Source organism: Pseudophryne corroboree, chromosome 6 (assembly GCF_028390025.1).
Source record: "Pseudophryne corroboree isolate aPseCor3 chromosome 6, aPseCor3.hap2, whole genome shotgun sequence".
In the NCBI taxonomy this organism is placed as follows: domain Eukaryota; kingdom Metazoa; phylum Chordata; class Amphibia; order Anura; family Myobatrachidae; genus Pseudophryne; species Pseudophryne corroboree.
In genome coordinates, this window is record NC_086449.1 from 820,062,997 (window position 1) to 820,086,343 (window position 23,347).

Below are 23,347 nucleotides of genomic sequence, written 5' to 3' on the forward strand. Positions count from 1 at the left end.
TGTAATGTTCCCTATTAATACTCCCAGGTGTAATGTTCCCCAATGATACTACCATGTGTAATGTTCCCCAATAATACTCCCAGGTGTAATGTTCCCCAATGATACTACCATGTGTAATGTTCCCCTATAATACTCCCAGGTGTAATGTTCCCCAATGATACTACCATGTGTATTGTTCCCCAATAATACGCCCAGGTGTAATGTTCCCCAATAATACTCCCAGGTGTAATGTTCCCCAATGATAGTACCAGGTGTAATGTTCCCTAATGTTACTACCATGTGTAACATTCCCTATTAATACTCCCAGGTGTACTGTTCCCCAATGATACTACCAGGTGTAATGTTTCCCAATGATACTCCCAGATGTAATGTTCCACAATGATACTACCATGTGTAATGTTCCCCAATAATGCTCCCAGGTGTAATGTTCCCCAATGATACTCCCAGGTGTAATGTTCCCCAATGATACTACCATGTGTAAGGTTCCCCAATAATACTCCCAGGTGTAATGTTCCCCAGTGATAGTACCAAGTGTAATGTTCACTAATGTTACTACCATGTGTAATGTTCCCTATTAATACTCCCAGGTGTAATGTTCCCCAATGATACTACCATGTGTAATGTTCCCCAATAATGCTCCCAGGTGTAATGTTCCCTAATAATACTCCCAGGTGTAATGTTCCCCAATGATACTCCCAGATGTAATGTTCCACAATGATACTACCATGTGTAATATTCCCCAATAATACTCCTAGGTGTAATGTTCCCCAATGATACTACCATGTGTAATGTTCCCCAATAATACTCCCAGGTGTAATGTTCCCCAATAATACTCCCAGGTGTAATGTTCCCCAATGATACTACCATGTGTAATGTTCCCCAATAATACTCCCAGGTGTAATGTTCCCCAATGATAGTACCAGGTGTAATGTTCCCTAATGTTACTACCATGTGTAATGTTCCCTATTAATACTCCCAGGTGTAATGTTCCCCAATGATACTACCATGTGTAATGTTCCCCAATAATGCTCCCAGGTGTAATGTTCCCCAATAATACTCCCAGGTGTAATGTTCCCCAATGATACTCCCAGATGTAATGTTCCCCAATGATACTCCCAGATGTAATGTTCCACAATGATACTACCATGTGTAATGTTCCCCAATAATACTCCCAGGTGTAATGTTCCCCAATGATACTACCATGTGTAATGTTTCTAGAAAGTTGTCCACCACATTCTACACCCCAGTTACAGTCTCCTGGGTGAGGATTCCTCTTAAGAGCAGCGAATACAGACACAATACTTAGGAGATTGGGGGCGAGGGCCCATGCAAACAGGACATTAGATGACACCAGGGCGGGAGCCCATGCAGACAGGACGGGGGCTCATGCAGACAGGATAGGGGCTCATGCAGACAGGATAGGGGGCTCATACAGACAGGGCAGGGGCTCATGCAGACAGGGCAGGGGCTCATGCAGACAGGACGGGGGCTCATGCAGACAGGACGGGGGCTCATGCAGACAGGATAGGGGCTCATGCAGACAGGATAGGGGCTCATGCAGACAGGATAGGGGCTCATGCAGACAGGATAGGGGGCTCATACAGACAGGGCAGGGGCTCATGCAGACAGGATAGGGGCTCATGCAAACAGGATAGGGGGCTCATACAGACAGGGCAGGGGCTCATGCAGACAGGATAGGGGGCTCATACAGACAGGGCAGGGGCTCATGCAGACAGGATAGGGGGCTCATACAGATAGGGCAGGGGCTCATGCAGACAGGACGGGGGCTCATGCAGACAGGATAGGGGGCTCATGCAGACAGGACGGGGGCTCATGCAGACAGGATAGGGGGCTCATACAGACAGGGCATTAGATGATACAAGGGCAGGGGCTCATGCAGACAGGCGGGGGCTCATGCAGACAGGATATGGGGCTCATACAGACAGGGCAGGGGCTCATGCAGACAGGATATGGGGCTCATACAGACAGGGCAGGGGCTCATGCAGACAGGATAGGGGGCTCATGCAGACAGGACGGGGGCTCATGCAGACAGGATAGGGGGCTCATACAGACAGGGCATTATATGACACAAGGGCAGGGGCTCATGCAGACAGGCGGGGGCTCATGCAGACAGGGCAGGGGCTCATGCAGACAGGGCAGGGGCTCATGCAGACAGGATAGGGGGCTCATACAGATAGGGCAGGGGCTCATGCAGACAGGACGGGGGCTCATGCAGACAGGATAGGGGGCTCATGCAGACAGGACGGGGGCTCATGCAGACAGGATAGGGGGCTCATACAGACAGGGCATTAGATGATACAAGGGCAGGGGCTCATGCAGACAGGCGGGGGCTCATGCAGACAGGATATGGGGCTCATACAGACAGGGCAGGGGCTCATGCAGACAGGATAGGGGGCTCATGCAGACAGGACGGGGGCTCATGCAGACAGGATAGGGGGCTCATACAGACAGGGCATTAGATGACACAAGGGCAGGGGCTCATGCAGACAGGCGGGGGCTCATGCAGACAGGGCAGGGGCTCATGCAGACAGGGCAGGGGCTCATGCAGACAGGATAGGGGGCTCATACAGACAGGGCAGGGGCTCATGCAGACAGGGCAGGGGCTCATGCAGACAGGACGGGGGCTCATGCAGACAGGGCAGGGGCTCATGCAGACAGGATAGGGGGCTCATGCAGACAGAATAGGGGGCTCATGCAGACAGGGCAGGGGCTCATGCACACAGGATGGGGGCTCATGCAGACAGGATAGGGGGCTCATGGAGACAGGATAGGGGGCTCATGCAGACAGGACGGGGGCTCATGCAGACAGGACGGGGGCTCATGCAGACAGGACGGGGGCTCATGCAGACAGGACGGGGGCTCATGCAGACAGGATAGGGAGCTCATACAGACAGGGCATTAGATGACACCAGGGCAGGGGCTCATGCAGACAGGGCAGGGGCTCATGCAGACTGGACATTAGATGACACCAGGGCGGGCTGGCAGGAATCACCGGACCTGTCTACGTGCTCCAGGGCTGGCTGGCGTAGGGGCCGTCTTACTGCCCTGCTCTGGAGGGGTCAGGTAGATTTTCCAGGTGGCAGTGGAGCTGTAGGACTTCTCAGCAGCATAACACCTCCAGAGGGTCTGTATGGGCGGCAGTCAGACACTGGTGATCTATCACACACAGGTAGGTACAGTCATCTCCAATCACACTGCAGATCTACTACCTGGATTAGTGACGCTGCGGCCGGGATCTGCCTGTTGAAATGTTTCTGCCGCTGCTTCTGCTGAACCTTTAGAGCAAAACCGGACCCTAGTATTCCCTAAGAGAATAGAGGGATTGTCAGCACCAAGGACAAGAGACAGGGGGAGCTTCTCACAGTCACTTCTCTAAACATGTATCATCACTGACACCTGCAGGCGATACTGAGTACTACTGTACCCTTGATAAACGAAAACTTTCCTCGCCTCAGAGAGATCACTAGTTCCTAGAGAACTGATAGGCCCTCACAATGGCCGTCTCCACAGAGGCTGAAGAGAGGGCCGAATAGTACCAGGGCTGAGGCCTACCAGTCTAGGAGGGATAATGTATGGTCAGACGTTACAGGGCTGCTGATACTCACAGCTGGAAGCGCAAAGAACGAGATGGCGAAGACGGAGAAGCAGGACGCGATGGTTTTCCCAATCCACGTTTGAGGGACTTTATCCCCGTATCCGATGGTCGTCACTGTGACCTGCGCGACAGGAAACTGAGCCAAGTCACACAGCTAGGCACCAAACATAACAGTTCTATCAAGGTTGCTATGGGAAATGGCATATAGATGCCAAATATGCATATATCTTCCTAATTGTATTACTGCATCCTCACTTAGGGGACAATGCAGGGTTGCACGCAAGCCGGCTGCAATTACCCCTGCACTACCTGCACGGAACCAGCTGCGGTCATTCCCCAGTATGCAAAGCTGTACACCTAGCCGGGTAGCAGCTGATTTACTGACACACTACCGACGGTCATAATCCCTACACCCATTGACCGACAGTCAAAATATCGACATGGTCAAAATACCGACATTCATTATGCTGACATGTTCAAAATGCTGACATAGTCAGAATACCGACATTTGAAATGCCGACAGGTCAAAATGCCGACATGCCGTTTTAAGGCATTTTTGCCCAAAAACAGACTTGTTCATACTTTACCATCCCAGTGGACCTGGAGGGGGAATATAATAGTGTACCAAGAGCAGCGAGGGAACTCGGAACACTTAGACGGTGTCCATCTTGAACTATGTCGACATTGACACAAAAAACACAGAAAAACTAATGTCGGTATTTTGACTTGTCGGCATTTCAAATGCCGGTATTCTGACTATGTCAGCATTTTGAACACGTCGGCATAACGAATGTCAGTATTTTGACCGTGTCGGCATTTTGACTGTCACCGTGAGATGTTAGTCACCGGCGGTCCCCGCAGCAACTGTACGAGCGGTCACACACAGCAAGATGCGCAGCTACATCTGTAGATATATCGGCCGTCGGCTGTGCTGCAGGGACGACACGATATGTCTGTGAACTACGTGGTACACACCCACCGCAGGGCTTGCGATATATATCAGCTGCTCGATTGGACGGCCGATATATCGCTCGGTGTGTACCTATCTCAAGGACCAAGATAAAAGGTCTGTGGCATAATACATTGCTGCTAATGGGGCAATCTAAAAGTCTGTGGCTATGTAGAAGACATTTATAAAAATATGGCAGTGTGTAGTGTGCAGCTTCTGATTTCCCTAGTAAATAAATATGACATGGAACTTATGGAAGTGACCATAAGACATAGAGCTCATCTTCCTCTATAACATATCAACATATGTACGTATACACCAGTGTATACATTTTACATCTAAACACATTTGAATACATGTCTACATGGATTTTCTGATTCCATATAACCTATTCATACCCCTTTCAGACAGAACATGAAATTACCGGGTGAAGCAGTTCCACCCGGTAATTTCATGTAACACACAGGTCCTTTTTCTGTGTGAAAGGGTCAACCCGTGTTGTAATTCCCGGGACTTCGACCCTGGAATTTACCAGGGTCGGAGACACGGGAATTATGACACGGGATGACCCTTTCACACAGACAAAATACCCGTGTTGATCTGCAAATTATCGGGTCGAAATTCTCGACCCGGTAATTTGCATGTCTGTGTGAAAGGGGGCTTCAGGCAGGTCCCGGTAAAACGACCCGGCACTGAAATGCCGGGTAATTGCCGGGCCTTTCGGACTTTTCTGTCTGAAAAGGGTATGATTCGAACATGCATCCTGTAACTTCTACTAGATGCATTGTCCCTGCAAAATTTCCATGGCGCCCCCTACTGGCTGACATGTGCATGTTTGACAGAACTGCCACCTGATAATGTCACAGGATGTCCCTCGGGTGTACACTGAGCATGCTCCTACCAGTACATGGGCTGTTCCTGGGAGGTCCCTCAGGTGTACACTGAGCATGCTCCTGCCAGTACATGGGCTGTTCCTGGGAGGTCCCTCAGGTGTACACTGAGCATGCTCCTGCCAGTACATGGGCTGTTCCTGGGAGGTCCCTCAGGTGTACACTGAGCATGCTCCTGCCAGTACATGGGCTGTTCCTGGGAGGTCCCTCAGGTGTACACTGAGCATGCTCCTGCCAGTACATGGGCTGTTCCTGGGAGGTCCCTCAGGTGTACACTGAGCATGCTCCTGCCTGTACATGGGCTGTTCCTGGGAGGTCTCTCTCTCTCAGGTGCACACTGAGCATGCTCCTGCCAGTACATGGGCTGTTCCTGGGAGGTCCCTCAGGTGTACACTGAGCATGCTCCTGCCAGTACATGGGCTGTTCCTGGGAGGTCCCTCAGGTGTACACTGAGCATGCTCCTGCCAGTACATGGGCTGTTCCTGGGAGGTCCCTCAGGTGTACACTGAGCATGCTCCTGCCAGTACATGGGCTGTTCCTGGGAGGTCTCTCTCTCTCAGGTGCACACTGAGCATGCTCCTGCCAGTACATGGGCTGTTCCTGGGCGGTCTCTCAGGTGTGCACTGAGTATGCTCCTGCCTGTACATGGGCTGTTCCTGGGAGGTCTCTCTCTCTCAGGTGCACACTGAGCATGCTCCTGCCAGTACATGGGCTGTTCCTGGGCGGTCTCTCAGGTGCACACTGAGCATGCTCCTGCCTGTACATGGGCTGTTCCTGGGAGATCTCTCTCTCTCAGGTGCACACTGAGCATGCTCCTACCAGTGCATGGGCTGTTCCTGGGCGGTCTCTCAGGTGTACACTGAGCATGCTCCTGCCTGTACATGGGCTGTTCCTGGGAGGTCTCTCTCTCTCTCAGGTGCACACTGAGCATGCTCCTGCCAGTACATGGGCTGTTCCTGGGAGGTCCCTCAGGTGTGCACTGAGCATGCTCCTGCCAGTACATGGGCTGTTCCTGGGATGTCCCTCAGGTGTGCACTGACCATGCTCCTGCCAGTACATGGGCTGTTCCTGGGCGGTCTCTCAGGTGCACACTGAGCATGCTCCTGCCAGTACATGGGCTGTCCCTGGGCGGTCTCTCAGGTGTGCACTGAGCATGCTCCTGCCAGTACATGGGCTGTTCCTGGGCGGTCGCTCAGGTGTGCACTGACCATGCTCCTGCCAGTACATGGGCTGTTCCATCTAATCACTAAATTATAGCTGCCCAAAAGTGTGATAACTTCATGCATTCATGTAAAAGGCTACAGGATAAACTATGCAGCCTGTAGCCCAATATTATCAGTGCCATACTCACCACTCCCCACCAGAGGGCATCAGCGTAGCTGGAAAACCCAGTCCTTCCCGCCTCATCCACTGCATCTTTCTCAGCCAGATACACAAAGTATGAGGAGAAGATGAGGCCCAGGAAGCCGATGTACAGAGTGGTGATCAGCTCCTGTGGAGACACCGGCCGTCATAGGGGTCCCAGCCACAGACAATGCATCAACTGTGCAACAGCAATAACACCAAGAGGGGGCACAGTACACAAGACACTTGGGACACAGTGATACAGTGAGGAGGGGGCATGCAGTGACCTCAAGGAGAGAGCACAGAGGACTAGCACACTGGGGAAAGGGTACAGGGACAAGTACACAGGAAAGGAGGCACAGGGATTAGTACACAGGAAAGGGGGCACAGGGACAAGTACACAGGAAAGGAGGCACAGGGATTAGTACTCAGGAAAGGGGGCACAGGGACAAGTACACAGGAAAGGGGGCACAGGGATTAGTACACAGGAGAGGGGGCACAGGGACAAGTACACAGGAAAGGGGGCACAGGGATTAGTACACAGGAGAGGGGGCACAGGGATCAGTACACAGGAAAGGGGGCACAGGGATTAGTACACAGGAGAGGGGGCACAGGGACAAGTACTCAGGAAAGGGGGCACAGGGACAAGTACACAGGAAAGGGGGCACAGGGATTAGTACACAGGAGAGGGGGCACAGGGACAAGTACACAGGAAAGGAGGCACAGGGATTAGTACACAGGAGAGGGGGCACAGGGACAAGTACACAGGAAAGGGGGCACAGGGATTAGTACACAGGAGAGGGGGCACAGGGACAAGTACACAGGAAAGGAGGCACGGATTCGTACACAGGAGAGGGGGCACAGGGACAAGTACACAGGAAAGGGGGCACAGGGATTAGTACACAGGAGAGGGGGCACAGGGACAAGTACACAGGAAAGGGGGCACAGGGATTAGTACACAGGAGAGGGGGAACAGGGATTATTACACAGGAGAGGGGGCACAGGGATTAGTACACAGGAGAGGGGGCACAGGGACTAGTACACAGGAGAGTGGGCACAGGGACTAGTACACAGGAGAGGGGGCACAGGGACTAGTACACAGGAGAGTGGGCACAGGGACTAGTACACAGGAGAGGGGGCACAGGGACTAGTACACAGGAGAGGGGGCACAGGGACTAGTACACAAAAGAGGGGGCACAGGGATCAGTACACAGGAGAGTGGGCACAGGGACTAGTACACAGGAGAGGGGGCACAGGGATTAGTACACTGGGGAGGGGGCACAGGGACTAGTACACAGGAGAGGGGGCACAGGGATTAGTACACAGGAGAGGGGGCACAGGGATTAGTACACAGGAGAGGGGGCTCAGGGATCAGTACACAGGAGAGGGGGCACAGGGACAAGTACACAGGAAAGGAGGCACAGGGATTAGTACTCAGGAAAGGGGGCACAGGGACAAGTACACAGGAAAGGGGGCACAGGGATTAGTACACAGGAGAGGGGGCACAGGGACAAGTACACAGGAAAGGGGGCACAGGGATTAGTACACAGGAGAGGGGGCACAGGGACAAGTACACAGGAAAGGGGGCACAGGGATTAGTACACAGGAGAGGGGGCACAGGAACAAGTACACAGGAAAGGGGGCACAGGGATTAGTACACAGGAGAGGGGGAACAGGGATTAGTACACAGGAGAGGGGGAACAGGGATTAGTACACAGGAGAGGGGGCACAGGGATTAGTACACAGGAGAGGGGGCACAGGGACTAGTACACAGGAGAGTGGGCACAGGGACTAGTACACAGGAGAGGGGGCGCAGGGACTAGTACACAGGAGAGTGGGCACAGGGACTAGTACACAGGAGAGGGGGCACAGGGACTAGTACACAGGAGAGGGGGCACAGGGATTAGTACACAAAAGAGGGGGCACAGGGATCAGTACACAAAAGAGGGGGCACAGGGATCAGTACACAGGAGAGTGGGCACAGGGACTAGTACACAGGAGAGGGGGCACAGGGACTAGTACACAGGAGAGGGGGCACAGGGACTAGTACACAGGAGAGTGGGCACAGGGACTAGTACACAGGAGAGGGGGCACAGGGACTAGTACACAGGAGAGTGGGCACAGGGACTAGTACACAGGAGAGGGGGCACAGGGACTAGTACACAGGAGAGGGGGCACAGGGACTAGTACACAAAAGAGGGGGCACAGGGATCAGTACACAAAAGAGGGGGCACAGGGATCAGTACACAGGAGAGTGGGCACAGGGACTAGTACACAGGAGAGGGGGCACAGGGACTAGTACACAGGAGAGGGGGCACAGGGATTAGTACACAGGAGAGGGGGCACAGGGATTAGTACACAGGAGAGGGGGCTCAGGGATCAGTACACAGGAAAGGGGGCACAGGGATTAGTACACAGGAGAGGGGGCACAGGGACAAGTACACAGGAAAGGGGGCACAGGGATTAGTACACAGGAGAGGGGGCACATGGACAAGTACACAGGAAAGGGGGCACAGGGATTAGTACACAGGAGAGGGGGCACAGGGACTAGTACACAGGAGAGGGGGCACAGGGACTAGTACACAGGAGAGGGGGCACAGGGATCAGTACACAGGAGAGTGGGCACAGGGACTAGTACACAGGAGAGGGGGCACAGGGATTAGTACACTGGGGAGGGGGCACAGGGACTAGTACACAGGAGAGGGGGCACAGGGATTAGTACACAGGAGAGGGGGCTCAGGGATCAGTACACAGGAGAGGGGACACAGGGACTAGTACACAGGGGAGGGGGCACAGGGACTAGTACACAGGAAAAGGGTCACTGGAACTAGTACACAGGAGAGGGGGCACAGGGATCAGTACACAGGAGAGGGGGCACAGGGACTAGTACACAGGGGAGGGGGCACAGGGACTAGTACACAGGAAAAGGGTCACTGGAACTAGTACACAGGAGAGGGGGCACAGGGATCAGTACACAGGAGAGGGGGCACAGGGATCAGTACACAGGAGAGGGGGCATAGGGATCAGTACACAGGAGAGGGGGCATAGGGATCAGTACACAGGAGAGGGGGCACAGGGATTAGTACACAGGAGAGGGGGCACAGGGATCAGTACACAGGAAAGGGGGCACAGGGACTAGTACACAGGAGAGGGGGCACAGGGATCAGTACACAGGAGAGGGGGCACAGGGATCAGTACACAGGAGAGGGGGCACAGGGATCAGTACACAGGAGAGGGGGCACAGGGATCAGTACACCGAAGAGGGGGCACAGGGATCAGTACACAGGAGGGGGGGGGGGGCACAGGAACAAGTACACAGGAGAGGGGGCACAGGGACAAGTACACAGGAGAGGGAGCACAGGGACAAGTACACAGGAGAGGGGGCACAGGGACAAGTACACAGGAGAGGGGGCACAGGGATTAGTACACAGGAGAGGGGGCACAGGGATTAGTACACAGGAGAGGGGGCACAGGGATTAGTACACTAGGGAGGGGGCACAGGGATTAGTACACAGGGGAGGGGCACAGGGACTAGTACACAGGAAAGGGGTCACAGGAACTAGTACACAGGAGAGGGGGCACAGGGACTAGTACACAGGAGAGGGGGCACAGGGATTAGTACACAGGAGAGGGGGCACAGGGATTAGTACACAGGAGAGGGGGCACAGGGATTACTACACTGGGGAGGGGGCACAGGGACTAGTACACAGGAAAGGGGGCACAGGGACTAGTACACAGGAGAGGGGGCACAGGGATTACTACACAGGAGAGGGGGCACAGGGACTAGTACACAGGAGAGGGAGCACAGGGACTAGTACACAGGAGAGGGGGCACAGGGATTAGTACACTAGGGAGGGGGCACAGGGACTAGTACACAGGAGAAGGGGCACAGGGACTAGTACACAGGAGAGGGGGCACAGGGACTAGTACAAAGGAGAGGGGGCACAGGGATTAGTACACAGGAGAGGGGGCACAGGGATTAGTACACTAGGGAGGGGGCACAGGGATTCGTACACAGGAGAGGGGGCACAGGGACTAGTACACAGGAGAGGGGGCACAGGGACTAGTACACAGGAGAGGGGGCACAGGGATTAGTACACAGGAGAGGGGGCACAGGGATTAGTACACTAGGGAGGGGGCACAGGGACTAGTACACAGGAGAGGGGGCACAGGGATTACTACACAGGAGAGGGGGCACAGGGACTAGTACACAGGAGAGGGGGCACAGGGATTACTACACTGGGGAGGGGGCACAGGGATTACTACACAGGAGAGGGGGCACAGGGACTAGTACACAGGAGAGGGGGCACAGGGATTAGTACACAGGGGAGGGGCACAGGGACTATTACACTGGGGAGGGGCACAGGGACTAGTACACAGGGGAGGAACACAGGGACTATTACACAGGGGAGGGGCACAGGGACTATTACACAGGGGAGGGGCACAGGGACTAGTACACTGGGTAGGGGCACAGGGACTAGTACACAGGGGAGGGGCACAGGGACTAGTACACAGGGGAGGGGCACAGGGACTAGTACACAGGGGAGGGGCACAGGGACTAGTACACTGGGTAGGGGCACAGGGACTAGTACACAGGGGAGGGGCACAGGGACTAGTACACTGGGTAGGGGCACAGGGACTAGTACACAGGGGAGGGGCACAGGGACTAGTACACTGGGGAGTGGCACAGGGACTAGTACACAGGGGAGGGGCACAGGGACTATTACACAGGGGAGGGGCACAGGGACTATTACACAGGGGAGGGGCACAGGGACTAGTACACTGGGGAGGGGCACAGGGACTAGTACACAGGGGAGGGGCACAGGGACTAGTACACTGGGGAGGGGCACAGGGACTAGTACACTGGGTAGGGGCACAGGGACTAGTACACAGGGGAGGGGCACAGGGACTAGTACACAGGGGAGGGGCACAGGGACTAGTACACTGGGGAGGGGCACAGGGACTAGTACACAGGGGAGGGGCACAGGGACTAGTACACTGGGTAGGGGCACAGTGAATAATACATTGAGGAGGGGGCAGAGTGACAAATGCATAGGGACTAATGCCAATGAGCAATGTGAACAAGCCAATGGTTTGTACTGTACAGAAGATATGTGGCGCCCTCACCTGGCGATGGATGAACACTACAGACCCCAGAAGTCTCCAGGTGCCTCCCTGCCGGTCTACGTGCAACATGCGGAGAATCTGCAGGAATCGGATCCCCCTGCGGGACGTGAGGAGCAGACAGAGAGTGAAACGTGTAATGACGTACAGTAACAGCATGTAATACCGGTTCATTACCCTGTCATGGTCTTTCATGTACCTCCTTATGATATGTGAGATTGTAGCTCATAAACACAGATTGTAAGCTCTTGTGTTCCGTCAGTGGGCCTTATTCAGACCTGATTGCAGCAGCAAATTTGTTAGCTAATGGGCAAAACCATGTGCAGTGCAGGTGGGGCAGATGTAACATGTGCAGAGAGACTTAGATTTGGGTGGGGTGTGTTCAATCTGAAATCTAAATTGCAGTGTAAAAATAAAGCAGCCAGTATTTACCCTGCACAGAAACAAAATAACCCACCCAAATCTAACTCTCTCTGCACATGTTATATCTGACCCCCCCGCAGGGTTACAATCAGGCACACAGACATGCGGGGGGACGCCCACAATTGTACAAAAGCATCGCACAGCGGCAATGCTTTTGTACCTCAGGAGTAGCTCCCGGCCAGCGCAGTTCCTGTGCTCTGGCCGGAAGCTACTCGTCGCTGCCCGGGTCACAGCGGCTGCGTGTGACATCACGCAGCCGCCGCGGCCCACCCCCGGATGGTCCGGCCACGCCTGCATTGACCGGACTGCGCCCCTAATCAGCGGCTTGACGCCCCCTCCCGCCCAGCAACCGCCTCTGCCTGTCAATCAGGCAGAGGCGATCGCTAGCCTACGACAGCCGTCGGCTGTCAGCCATGCGCCGGCGCACTGCGGCGCCGGCACATGCGCACTTCAAATCTGATCACTACTGTGCGAAAATGCACAGCAGCGATCGGGTCTGAATGACCCCCATGGTTTTGCCCAACTGCTAACAAATTTGCTGCTGCTATCAGGTCTGAATTACCCCCCAATATCACCTTCACATTCCCAGGTACACACAGCTGGAACGTATGCACTCCTGGTTGTGTTCTGTATGACTTGTGGCGATATGGCTGTAAGGCCCTGCAGCACATTTGCTATTACAGGAAGAAGCGGTCACATGACTGGGAAATGTACGCCAGTAAAGTGCGTGTATGTGGACAGAACTCTCCTGTCAATAACAGACCTCAGGAATCCTGGACCCCAATAAACTCACCAACCTAATTGCGGATGTGGCGAAGACCTGTCCGTTGGAGCCAACGCTGAGCACGATAATGGACGCTATGACCACAATGAGATCTGAGGGGAAGAGAAGGCAGAGATATGACGCCGTGACCAAATGTCTGCAACAGAAGGAATATATGTATCATGCCAGTCCGGACTTCGTGGCGCAGAATGGGAAAATATACAAACCAAAAAAACTCAGAAAGAATTTACCTCAGAAACGAACCGAAAACCAACATTTACCAATAAAACTAAAACACACAAAAATAAAATGTTTTGAATGTTTTAAAGTTTTCATCCTAAAATATTGCTGGGATTACGTGCCTTGGCGCACTTTCACATTTCGCGGTGCAGTTATAGAATGGAACGCTGCTTTCACACTGTGTAACAGACAATGGGGTCTATGTACTAAGCCTTGAAGAGAGATAAAGTGGATGGAGATAAGCTACCAACCAATCAGCTCCTAGCTGTCATTTTTAACTGTCATGTTACAGGCTGGGTTTTTAAAATGACAGAAAGGAGCTGAGTGGTTGATATTTTATCTCCATCCACTTTATCTCTCTCCAAGGTTTAGTAAATAATCCCCAATTAACCAGACAATCAGCTCCTAGTTGTCATTTTTAAAACCCGGACTGTAACACGGCAGTTAGGAGCTGATTGTCTGGTTAATTGGGGTTTATTTACTAAGCCTTGGAGAGAGATAAAGTGGATGGAGATAAACTACCAACCAATCAGCTCCTAACTGTCATTTTTAAAACCCAGCCTGTAATATGACAGTTAGGAGTTGATTGTCTGGTACTTTGGGGTCTATATTTACTAAGCCTTGGAGAGAGATAAAGTGGACGGAGATAAACTACCAGTCGATCAGCTCCTAACTGCCATGCCACAGGCTGGGTTTGAAAACTGACAGTTAGGAGCTGATTGTCTGGTACTTTATCTCCCTCTGAGGCTTAGGGGTCTCAGTGAAAGGAGTGGAGAAATGAGCCTGTGGAGAAGTTGCTCATGGCAACCAATCAACTGCTCCGTACAATTGTATAGTATGCAAATTATTAATGTTACTTCAATGCTGATTGGTTGCCATGAGCAACTTCACACTTTTCACTGCTTCATGAATCTACTTGCATATCTATATAAAATGTGTATTTCCGTGTGTGTGTGTGCAGCTGTCCCTCCATCATCACCACATGGTGGGGGGGGGGGGGCGCTAATCTGTCTGTCACCAGTCTGTAGAGACGCCATACCTACGTCTCCAGGCTGCCTATTGTCTATTATCCTGCGACGGAACAGATAGAATCTATAACAGGACCTGTCAGCGTTCCCTATAGATGTGTGTGACAGACTGAACGCATCTCGCTGTCCGGCTTGTGACGGTGTCACCCCACAGGGCTGTCTCCATATCATACACCTGCTGACTGGAACACGAGACAGAGCATGGGACAACAGCGGAAGATTAGCCACAGGGCCCCCTCACCAATGATGGAGATGGGTTTCCGAGCAAAGCGGATCCGCCCCTTGAAGCCCACGTATTTGCTGCGGCAGCCGGCCGACCACAACCGCACGAGATATTCGGCACCGAAAAACACCACCAGTACGATTTCCTGCAACAGAGGAGTAATGTCAGGTTACACACAATTCCGCCTTATAATACCGCTAAAGGAAAGAGATGAAACCCAGTGGTTATTATATTCAACAGGGGTATAATAAACCCCCCTCTTACAATTCCATCCCGCTCTTCCGTGGCCGTCGTTCCAGAACTTTGTTAACTACTCGTTGTGTTGATTGATCCCTTCTCACATTAAGGGGCAGATGTACTAAGACTTGGTTAGTGATAAAGGAGGTCATTCCGAGTTGATCGCTCGCTAGCTACTTTTAGCAGCCGTGCAAACGCATAGTCGCCGCCCACAGGGAATTGTATTTTCGCTTTGCAAGTGTGCGATCGCATGTGCAGCCAAGCGGGACAATTTTTTCCCCCCCAGTTTCTGAGTAGCTCTGGACTTACTCAGCCGCTGCGATCACTTCAGCCTGTCCGGGCCAGGAATTGGCATCAGACACCCGCCCTGCAAACACCTGGACACGCCTGCGTTTTTCCAAACACACCCAGAAAACGGTCAGTTGCCACCCACAAACGCCCTCTTCCTGTCAATCTCCTTGCGATCGGCTGTGCGAATTGATTCTTCGTTAAATCCATCGCCCAGCTACGATCCGCTTTGTACCCGTACGACGCGCCTGCGCATTGCGGTACGCAGTAGAAACCTGATCGCTGCGCTGCGAAAAACAACAGCAAGCCATCAACTCAGAATGACCCCCAAAGTGCAGAGAGATAAAGGGGGTCATTCCGAGTTGTTCGCTCGTTAGTTTTTTTCGCTGCGGAGCGATTAGTCGCAAACTGCGCATGCGCAATGTTCGCAGCGCGCCTGCGCCAAGTAAATTAGCACAAAAGTTTGGTATTTTACTCACGGCGTAACAAAGTTTTTTCATCGTTCTGCTGATCGTAGTGTGATTGACAGGAAATGGGTGTTTCTGGGCGGAAACTGACCGTTTTATGGGAGTGTGCGGAAAAACGCTGGCGTTTCTGGGAAAAACGCGGGAGTGTCTGGAGAAACAGGGGAGTGTCTTGGCGAACGCTGGGTGTGTTTGTGACGTCAAACCAGGAACGAAACTGACTGAACTGATCGCAGTGGCAGAGTAAGTCTCGAGCTACTCAGAAACTGCTTAGAAATTTATTTTTGCAATTCTGCTAATCTTTCGTTCACTATTCTGCTAAGCTAAGATACACTCCCAGAGGGCGGCGGCCTAGCGTGTGCAATGCTGCTAAAAGCAGCTAGCGAGCGAACAACTCGGAATGAGGGCCAAAGTGCAGACAATCAGCTCCTAACTGCCATGTTACAGGCTGTGTTTGAAAAATGACAGCTAGGAGCTGATTGGTTGGTTCTTTATCTCTCTCCGCTTTATCCCTCTGCAAGGTTTGATAAATCTCCACATGGATCTGTAAATTTGTTTTGGAAAACGCAGGTCAGGCGATCCACCCCATCACCCCGCGTGGAAGTCATCATTCCACCCGGGAGAGAAGGACTGACAGATCTGCCTCTGTAGCATCTTCTGAAATCCTCAGGTGTGGCCTCAGCCTTTCCCGGCCTGACTTCTGCAGTCTTATCCTCTGCGGGCAGGTGGAGCAGCGCACGGAGGAATAATCTCCCCCTACTTGTATCAGACCATTGCTGTGCTCCATCCCTTTCATGCCCCCCCGTCGCTCTCCGTAAAAATGTCTGTCTCCAGTTTTGTGATGTTTTTTTTTTCTATTAGGGATTGAGGTGGAAATTGATCAAACCTTATGAAGAGGCCAATCAGCCTCCAACTGTCATGTGTTCAGCTCTTGTCATGCATTTGAAAAATGACAGTTGGGAGCTGATTGGCTGGAGCACCAATTATCATACGCAACAAGTTTTATCACTCATTGATAAATGGGCCTCTACAGGTCTAGTGTGCAGATATATAACCCTGTCCTACCTGTAAGTGTTTTATGTCATCTGAAGCCACTGTTGTCTTCTTAGGGCCAGCTGATGTGAGTAGTCTGTCTACGGTAAGTGCCCTCCACCGCATCCCAGAGCTAGCGTTATAGGGTCTCACCCGAGCAGACCACATGTATCATTATGCTTTTCTGTTCATATCTGATAATGTCAGCAGGAATAGGCGGCCTTGCAGTAGCGGCAGGACAGGTAAGTGCTATATACACACTCGGCTAGGGCGTAGAATAGGGCTTATATTTTGAAAACAGACTTATAGGAACATTTTGCCCATATATCCTAGCTAGAAAATACTTCACTCGCTGTCATAAATGGAGCTAAATAAGGTGGTATGTCAGGAGAAACGTGTGAATGTTTACATGACGGGGTTGGCCCACTGTGGAAGTAGCTTCCAAGTGACATCTTCACCCTTCCCACCAGGTGCATTTTCAGGTGTATCCACAATTCTGCAAAACTGAGCTCAGGTTCCTCGAGGGGAAGGTACGATGAGCGGAAAGTGGGTGTACGCCCTGAGATGCGAGTGGCTGACAAATAGGTGCAGACAGAAGTACAGTAAAGTGGATCTTGGATTCTTACAGACCGTAAATTATTATAACTAAGGGATCTATTCACGAAACAGTGAAAAGAGTGGAGAAATGGTCCAGTGGAGAAGTTGCCCATGGCAACCAATCAGCTGCGAAGGAAGCCTTTATCAAGGACATTCTATAAAATGTAACGGAGATGCTGACTGGTTGCCATAGGCAACCTCTCCACTGGGCTGTTTCTCCACTGTTTTCACTGCTTCGTGAATAGACCCCTTTGAAAGAATGAGTCCTACATTATTAACTTACCCACCTGTTTGTGTGTCTATCCCCTACTGCAATCTACTGTCTCATCTAATTGTACCCAACGTTTATTCAAATTAATATCATTTACAGTCTTCCTCTGTATTAAACCGTACTCAGCTACCTGCCCCCTACACCACTAAAGGGCGATGGTTGAGGGTAGCATCAAAGCGTTGCCCCAATCCTGTAGGCAGCGGGCGATTGCGTCCAATCCTAAATCATCATCATCATCATCCATATATAGGGCGCCACAGATTCCGAAGTGCGGACAATCATGAGATAAGGCGAGCGCCAATGCCCCTTGTTCGTCACGCACGCCCCAGGTTCATACACGCTCCCCACAACTCACCATCCAGAATAGAGTTCCTGTGGCAAATTCAGAGTATTGTTCTATCGTGGACAGGACGCTGAATATCAGGCAGATGAGAACAAGGAGGAACCTGTGTAGGAAGCAGCAGGAGAGCAGGTGAAGGGAGCAGAAGGTTATACACAGAAGTGCTTAATACAAGCGCACAAATATACTGTATGTCTGCTGATAAAGCTAAATATTTATCTTATATAAAACCCTTTATGAGGTCTAAGAACACTGTACGCTATTTACGTATGGAGTACCGTAAGGGTACGCTCGTTGCGTAACAATCGCTTAGCCGTAGTCGAGACGCTCAAGCGTCACGTTCGCTCACGGCCAAGAGATCACAGGCAGGCACGCTATTGGCTGCCGACTAACGTAATGATTCGCTATAGCGTAGCGGACGCTCGGGACCACGAGGAGATCACCAGCGGCGCTGACGCTCACAATGTTAAACCTTTATATCTAAACCATAAACAATGTAATATGCTGTAAAACCTTAGTGTAGAGATAGGGTGTAGATGCAACACAGTGTAACCTTATTAACTTAAAAGCTGTTTGAGCGTCACCGACGCTCTGAGAATACTTAACACTATAAGAAATACACAGATACCTGAGCTTAGGGTCCAACGCCTTATATATATATTATGAATGTTATACTTGCAAAAGAATTAATACAATACAAGTCATACACTACAATATAACATAGACTACCTAACCAGATAACTACACAGGAAATACAATACAATACTATTACGTTTAAGAGAATACGAGAGAAAGAGGAGAAGAGACAATATGATTGCGGAGAAAAACTTACGCACAAAGGAAACGATCGCATGCGCCTCTGGACATCCAGCTCCCGATTTTCAGCAATGAGAACCGTTGAAGAGTGAGCTGGATGTGATCGGCTTGTCTATTTATGCCCCACACACAATACAATTCAATGGTCCCTACAATCTCATTGTTCATTAAACACAGGAATTCCTCCTCGCATTATAACAAGAGGTCATAGGTTGATTCATACAGGTGGGCTGTGACGATTTCCAACTGCTCAGGTGGGTGGGAAACTAGGTTTCCCGCCGCATGGATAAGTAAGTGCAAATAATAGTAAATGGACATAAACTTCTTGTGTCCATAACTATTCGCACGAGCGATTAATCTGTTTCAAACCAACACCGGAATATTGCTAATTAAATACTCTTCCGATGGATACTAAACACCACTGTATTACTCCTGTCTGACCCTTCGTATCAAACAAAGAGGGATTTCTCTGTCCATGAACATTCTACATTAACCAAACTTTCAGATTCTATCAAAGGGACCATAATCTACAAAATACATTATATGGTGAAAATATGTAACGAAAGAGTCGCCCGCTAGACGCACACAATCTCTACCGTAAATGCGCATACCGTGCGCCTGCGGGTGCCCGCAACAGCGAGTATGCGCACGCACGGGAGAGCGCACGCATGCGCAGCAGGGACACATATGAGGTGCAAATATGGCAGTGTGCATCGTGATATTTTTCTGACTTTGACAGTCCACCCTTTGGCAGTCAACAATAACTGCCACTTCCTAAAACATTTCAAAAAGAGAAAAATATATGTCAGGGGTTAATACATTTACATGGTTGGGTAGGGGAGGAGAGGAGAAGGTAGGAAAAGGGTATGACCTAGTGAGATAGCAGAAGCATGTGTGTATGAATCCGTGCTTGGGGGTCATGTATCATCGTGCCGTACGTGTTTTAAATCAAGCTTCGAGGCATTGCGAAGTATACATTTGAATTCCTTCTTATCCCGTGGTACGGGTCTGTGGATGGGCTGTCAAACTTTACCGAGCTCTTTTCGGCTGTGGTTGTAACAAAATGGGGAGCACATTTTAGTTGATGATACATGAATGGGGGAATATGTGATTGCTGATATCTGTGCCTGTATTCCCTATACTATGTGTGTAATTACATGAAGGTTGTAGAGATGAAGAAAAGACATAATTACGGTAAATGCAGTGGTATTCTATGTCAGGTAAATGAACATTTGTCGGTTGAAGTCTTGTTCGGTGTGTGTTGAATGCAGTCTTCTTTGTGCTTTTGCCAAAAGGCGTGTGGGCAAAAGCTTTGTCAATGTCCATAGACTTACAAAAGTGTTGGGCTAGCGTAATTTTAAAATTTCTAGGGAAACTGGGGGTCTATGGCAAAGTTCATCAAATATCTGTGTATAAGGTTGTCAAAACTTCTTCTTTAATCCATCAGTTGTCTGTATACAGGATCATCAAATTCCTCGTCCAAGTGGGTCTTTTTACCTTGGAGAAAAACGGAAAAACAGGTGAAAGAAACGGACCGTAGAAATCACATTTTCATCACATCATTGTTTCTACATTTGGGTCATAAATCAAATCCATTGGAATTACAATTTCCTCACTCCTTAAACTCATCACCCTGGTACTTCGTTTACACTTCGTTAAAGCCTGACCGCATCTAAATATCAAGCCAATCGTTATGACAACACCTAAGATACATAGGAGAAACTTCCCAACATCCATTATGACTCCTTGAGCCCATTCTCCTAAACCAGAGAACCAATTTCGCGGGTTCAACCATGACACCCAACCAGTCAGCTCATTACTCACAGCAGCAAGGGTGAGATTGTGTCTCCTGCGAAATTCCCACTTCAATTGGAGAATATCGTCCATCTTTTGGTCTATGACCTCGACCGGGTCCTCGGTACTATTTGTAATATATGTGCAACATTTCACGCCGTACTGCGTTGCCAGTGTGACACAATATCCACCTGTTACTGCCGTGAGATAATTGAGAACCATTCTATGCTGAACCAGTTCTGTTTTATAAGCTTGAAGCTCTCTTCCAGTATACCTAAAAGTGTCATCATACATTTCTGTGATATTGTCTAACAAATTTGCGAGCGCAGATATGTATTTATAATTCAACACTCCTCTGGCGGTGCAAGTGAAATCTAACGCGATTAGAACCTGAATCCCGGTGGATTCATGGATCATGTCAGAGGCCGGATGCTCTGTTCTTTCTATCAGGTGCCGTTTAACTACGTGCTCGTAGTGGGTGTGAGTATAAGGAGCTTGGGCAACACGGTGTATATCTTTCATTTTGGCATGTGATACAGTCATTACTTCAGGCAGTACTTTTCCAATATAACACAATCCTTCAGAGTTTGGGGCAAGCCACTTATACGCCTTCCTCCCGCATATGAAATATGCATCATCGGGGAGAACATATGGGACGGAGTAGGACATAACCATATTACACATCTTCCATGTGAAATCTCCTAACCCTAATTCTCCCATCTGTCTAGTACACGTATCAGCTTGTACGATATGTGCACAGTATCCTGGTGATACCTCTCCAACTCTCGTAATCCTATTTCCTAGGGTATACCTATATCGGAAAGATTTTCCTCTACTGGCTATGTGGCGTATAAGCTCTGTATCTGTCGGCATTCTATCTGCTCTATATGAAAAGGTCATGGTTTGGTTACTCCATGACACTTCCCAATTTCCCGGCTTTCGGGGATTGGAAATGTTAAAACATATGAGGGATCTATCCACATGATATTGGTGGAGCTTCAAACTAGGAGGACTGGAGATATTAAACCTCCTGTCCACCGGCCTCCCACCACTTAGCTCAAGTACCTCCCCTATCGTTAAAGGAAATGGTACTAGTCCTGATTTGCTATGACCTTGAGGTACTTGAGAGCATACCCAACAATCTGTTTGATTTAACACACTACCCACTAAGGAGTGATAGTCACTCAAGGGATGCCGGTCCATGTGGATATTAAAACTGGATTGGCATTTCTTGATGCACCCATCCTCCACTACATTGTCACAGAGCCTACAGATACAGTTTTCCTCAGCTAACAATCCTTCACAATTCCTTCTATGGTCAATGCTATCGGATCGTTTTCTGATACTCGCCTTTGCTTGTTGATTATGTTGTTCTCGGAAAACTACGCCTCCATCTCTGTCATCAGAACCCATTCCAGAACCTCTCTCGAACTCCATGGTACTCTCGCCGGAACAGACTGCTCTGGTCAACATCATGGTCAACAGGAAAATCCGGATCACAGTCTCTTGAGGCAAGTCCATCTTAGGAGGAAACGAAGAAGAATGAGAAGGGGGAAAAAATAATTTGAGGGAGAGGGGATGGGAAGTGGAGAAAAACAATAAAAGGGAAACGGGGGGTCGACAACTGCTTTTGATCTTGTGATTCTCGATGCTCAGGTGCCGCCTCAGTCCTCCTGGAACAGACACTCCAGTGATACAACTTCCTCTACCGTCTGTTCCTTATCACGGGACCTCTCTGGATCAGCAACCTTCTTACAGTGGGACGAATGAACCCAAGTCTCTCTCTCGGCAACCTTCAATGCTGTAGTGCTAGTCAATAAGACTTGGTATGGTCCTTCCCATCTGTCAATAAGGCAACCTGAGCGTAGAAAATTCCGTATCATTACATAATCCCCAGGTTCAATGTCATGACAATTACTATCTGGTAAATCAGGAATCACTAACTTCAAATTATCATTTTGATTCCTTAGCTGTTTACTCATGTTAATCAAGTACTTTACAGTCACTTCATTGTTACACTTCAAATCATCCTGAGGGTTAGTCATAACATGCGGTTGTCGACCAAACAAGATTTCAAAGGGAGACAGATTAAGAGGGGACCTGGGAGTGGTTCTGATGCTGTACAGTACAATGGGTAAAGCTTCTGGCCATGTCAATCCTGTCTCTGCCATAACTTTGCTCAGTTTATTTTTAATAGTGCTGTTCACTCTTTCCACCTTCGCACTCGCCTGTGGACGGTATGGAGTGTGCAGCTTGCTATCAATTCCCATCAACTTACACATTCCTTGAAAGACATCACCTGTAAAATGGGTACCCCTATCACTTTCAATTATTCTAGGGATACCATATCTACATACAAATTCCTGCACAATTTTCTTAGCAGTAAACATAGCGGTATTTGTGGCCGCAGGAAATGCTTCGACCCAATTTGAGAACACATCTATACAAACAAGTACATATTTCAAATTTCGACAAGGGGGTAATTGAATGAAGTCAATCTGTATTACCTGGAAAGGGCCGCCTGCAGGTGGGATATGAGATGGTTCTGTTGGTATTGCCTTTCCGATGTTCTTTCTCAAACAGGTAAGGCATGACATTGCTCTCTTACCTGCATGAGATGAAAATCCTGGGGCGCACCAATATGCTCTTACCAACTTGCACATTCCCTCCTTGCCCAGATGAGTCAGCCCGTGTGCTGCCTCAGCTAAACATGGAAGATATGCTCTGGGGGCCACCGGTTTACCTTGTCCATCCGTCCAGAGTCCTGAGGACTCCTGGCCATATCCCTTTGCCTTCCAGACTGCCTTTTCCTGTGTGGAACACAAATTTTGCATTTCACACAACTTCTGTGTGTTGATGGTATTAAATACCATCAGTTGTGTGGTGTCTGTCTGTATGGGGATACCAG

General features: G+C 50.2%; 1 protein-coding gene across 1 annotated transcript in view; it reads right to left on the reverse strand.

The window, feature by feature from the left end:
• The window catches only part of LOC134934705 (potassium voltage-gated channel subfamily KQT member 1-like), a 120,774-nt gene that overhangs the window by 70,527 nt on the left and 26,900 nt on the right, over positions 1–23,347 (reverse strand). Inside the window, exons 2-9 of the mRNA XM_063930076.1 lie at positions 17,845–17,935; positions 14,619–14,745; positions 13,144–13,222; positions 11,927–12,023; positions 6,807–6,947; positions 3,627–3,737; positions 3,231–3,326; positions 3,019–3,147 (exon numbers count right to left, since the gene is read on the reverse strand). Of these exons, the coding sequence (XP_063786146.1) occupies positions 3,019–3,147; positions 3,231–3,326; positions 3,627–3,737; positions 6,807–6,947; positions 11,927–12,023; positions 13,144–13,222; positions 14,619–14,745; positions 17,845–17,935 (871 nt within the window). The remainder of the gene's footprint in view (positions 1–3,018; positions 3,148–3,230; positions 3,327–3,626; positions 3,738–6,806; positions 6,948–11,926; positions 12,024–13,143; positions 13,223–14,618; positions 14,746–17,844; positions 17,936–23,347) is intronic.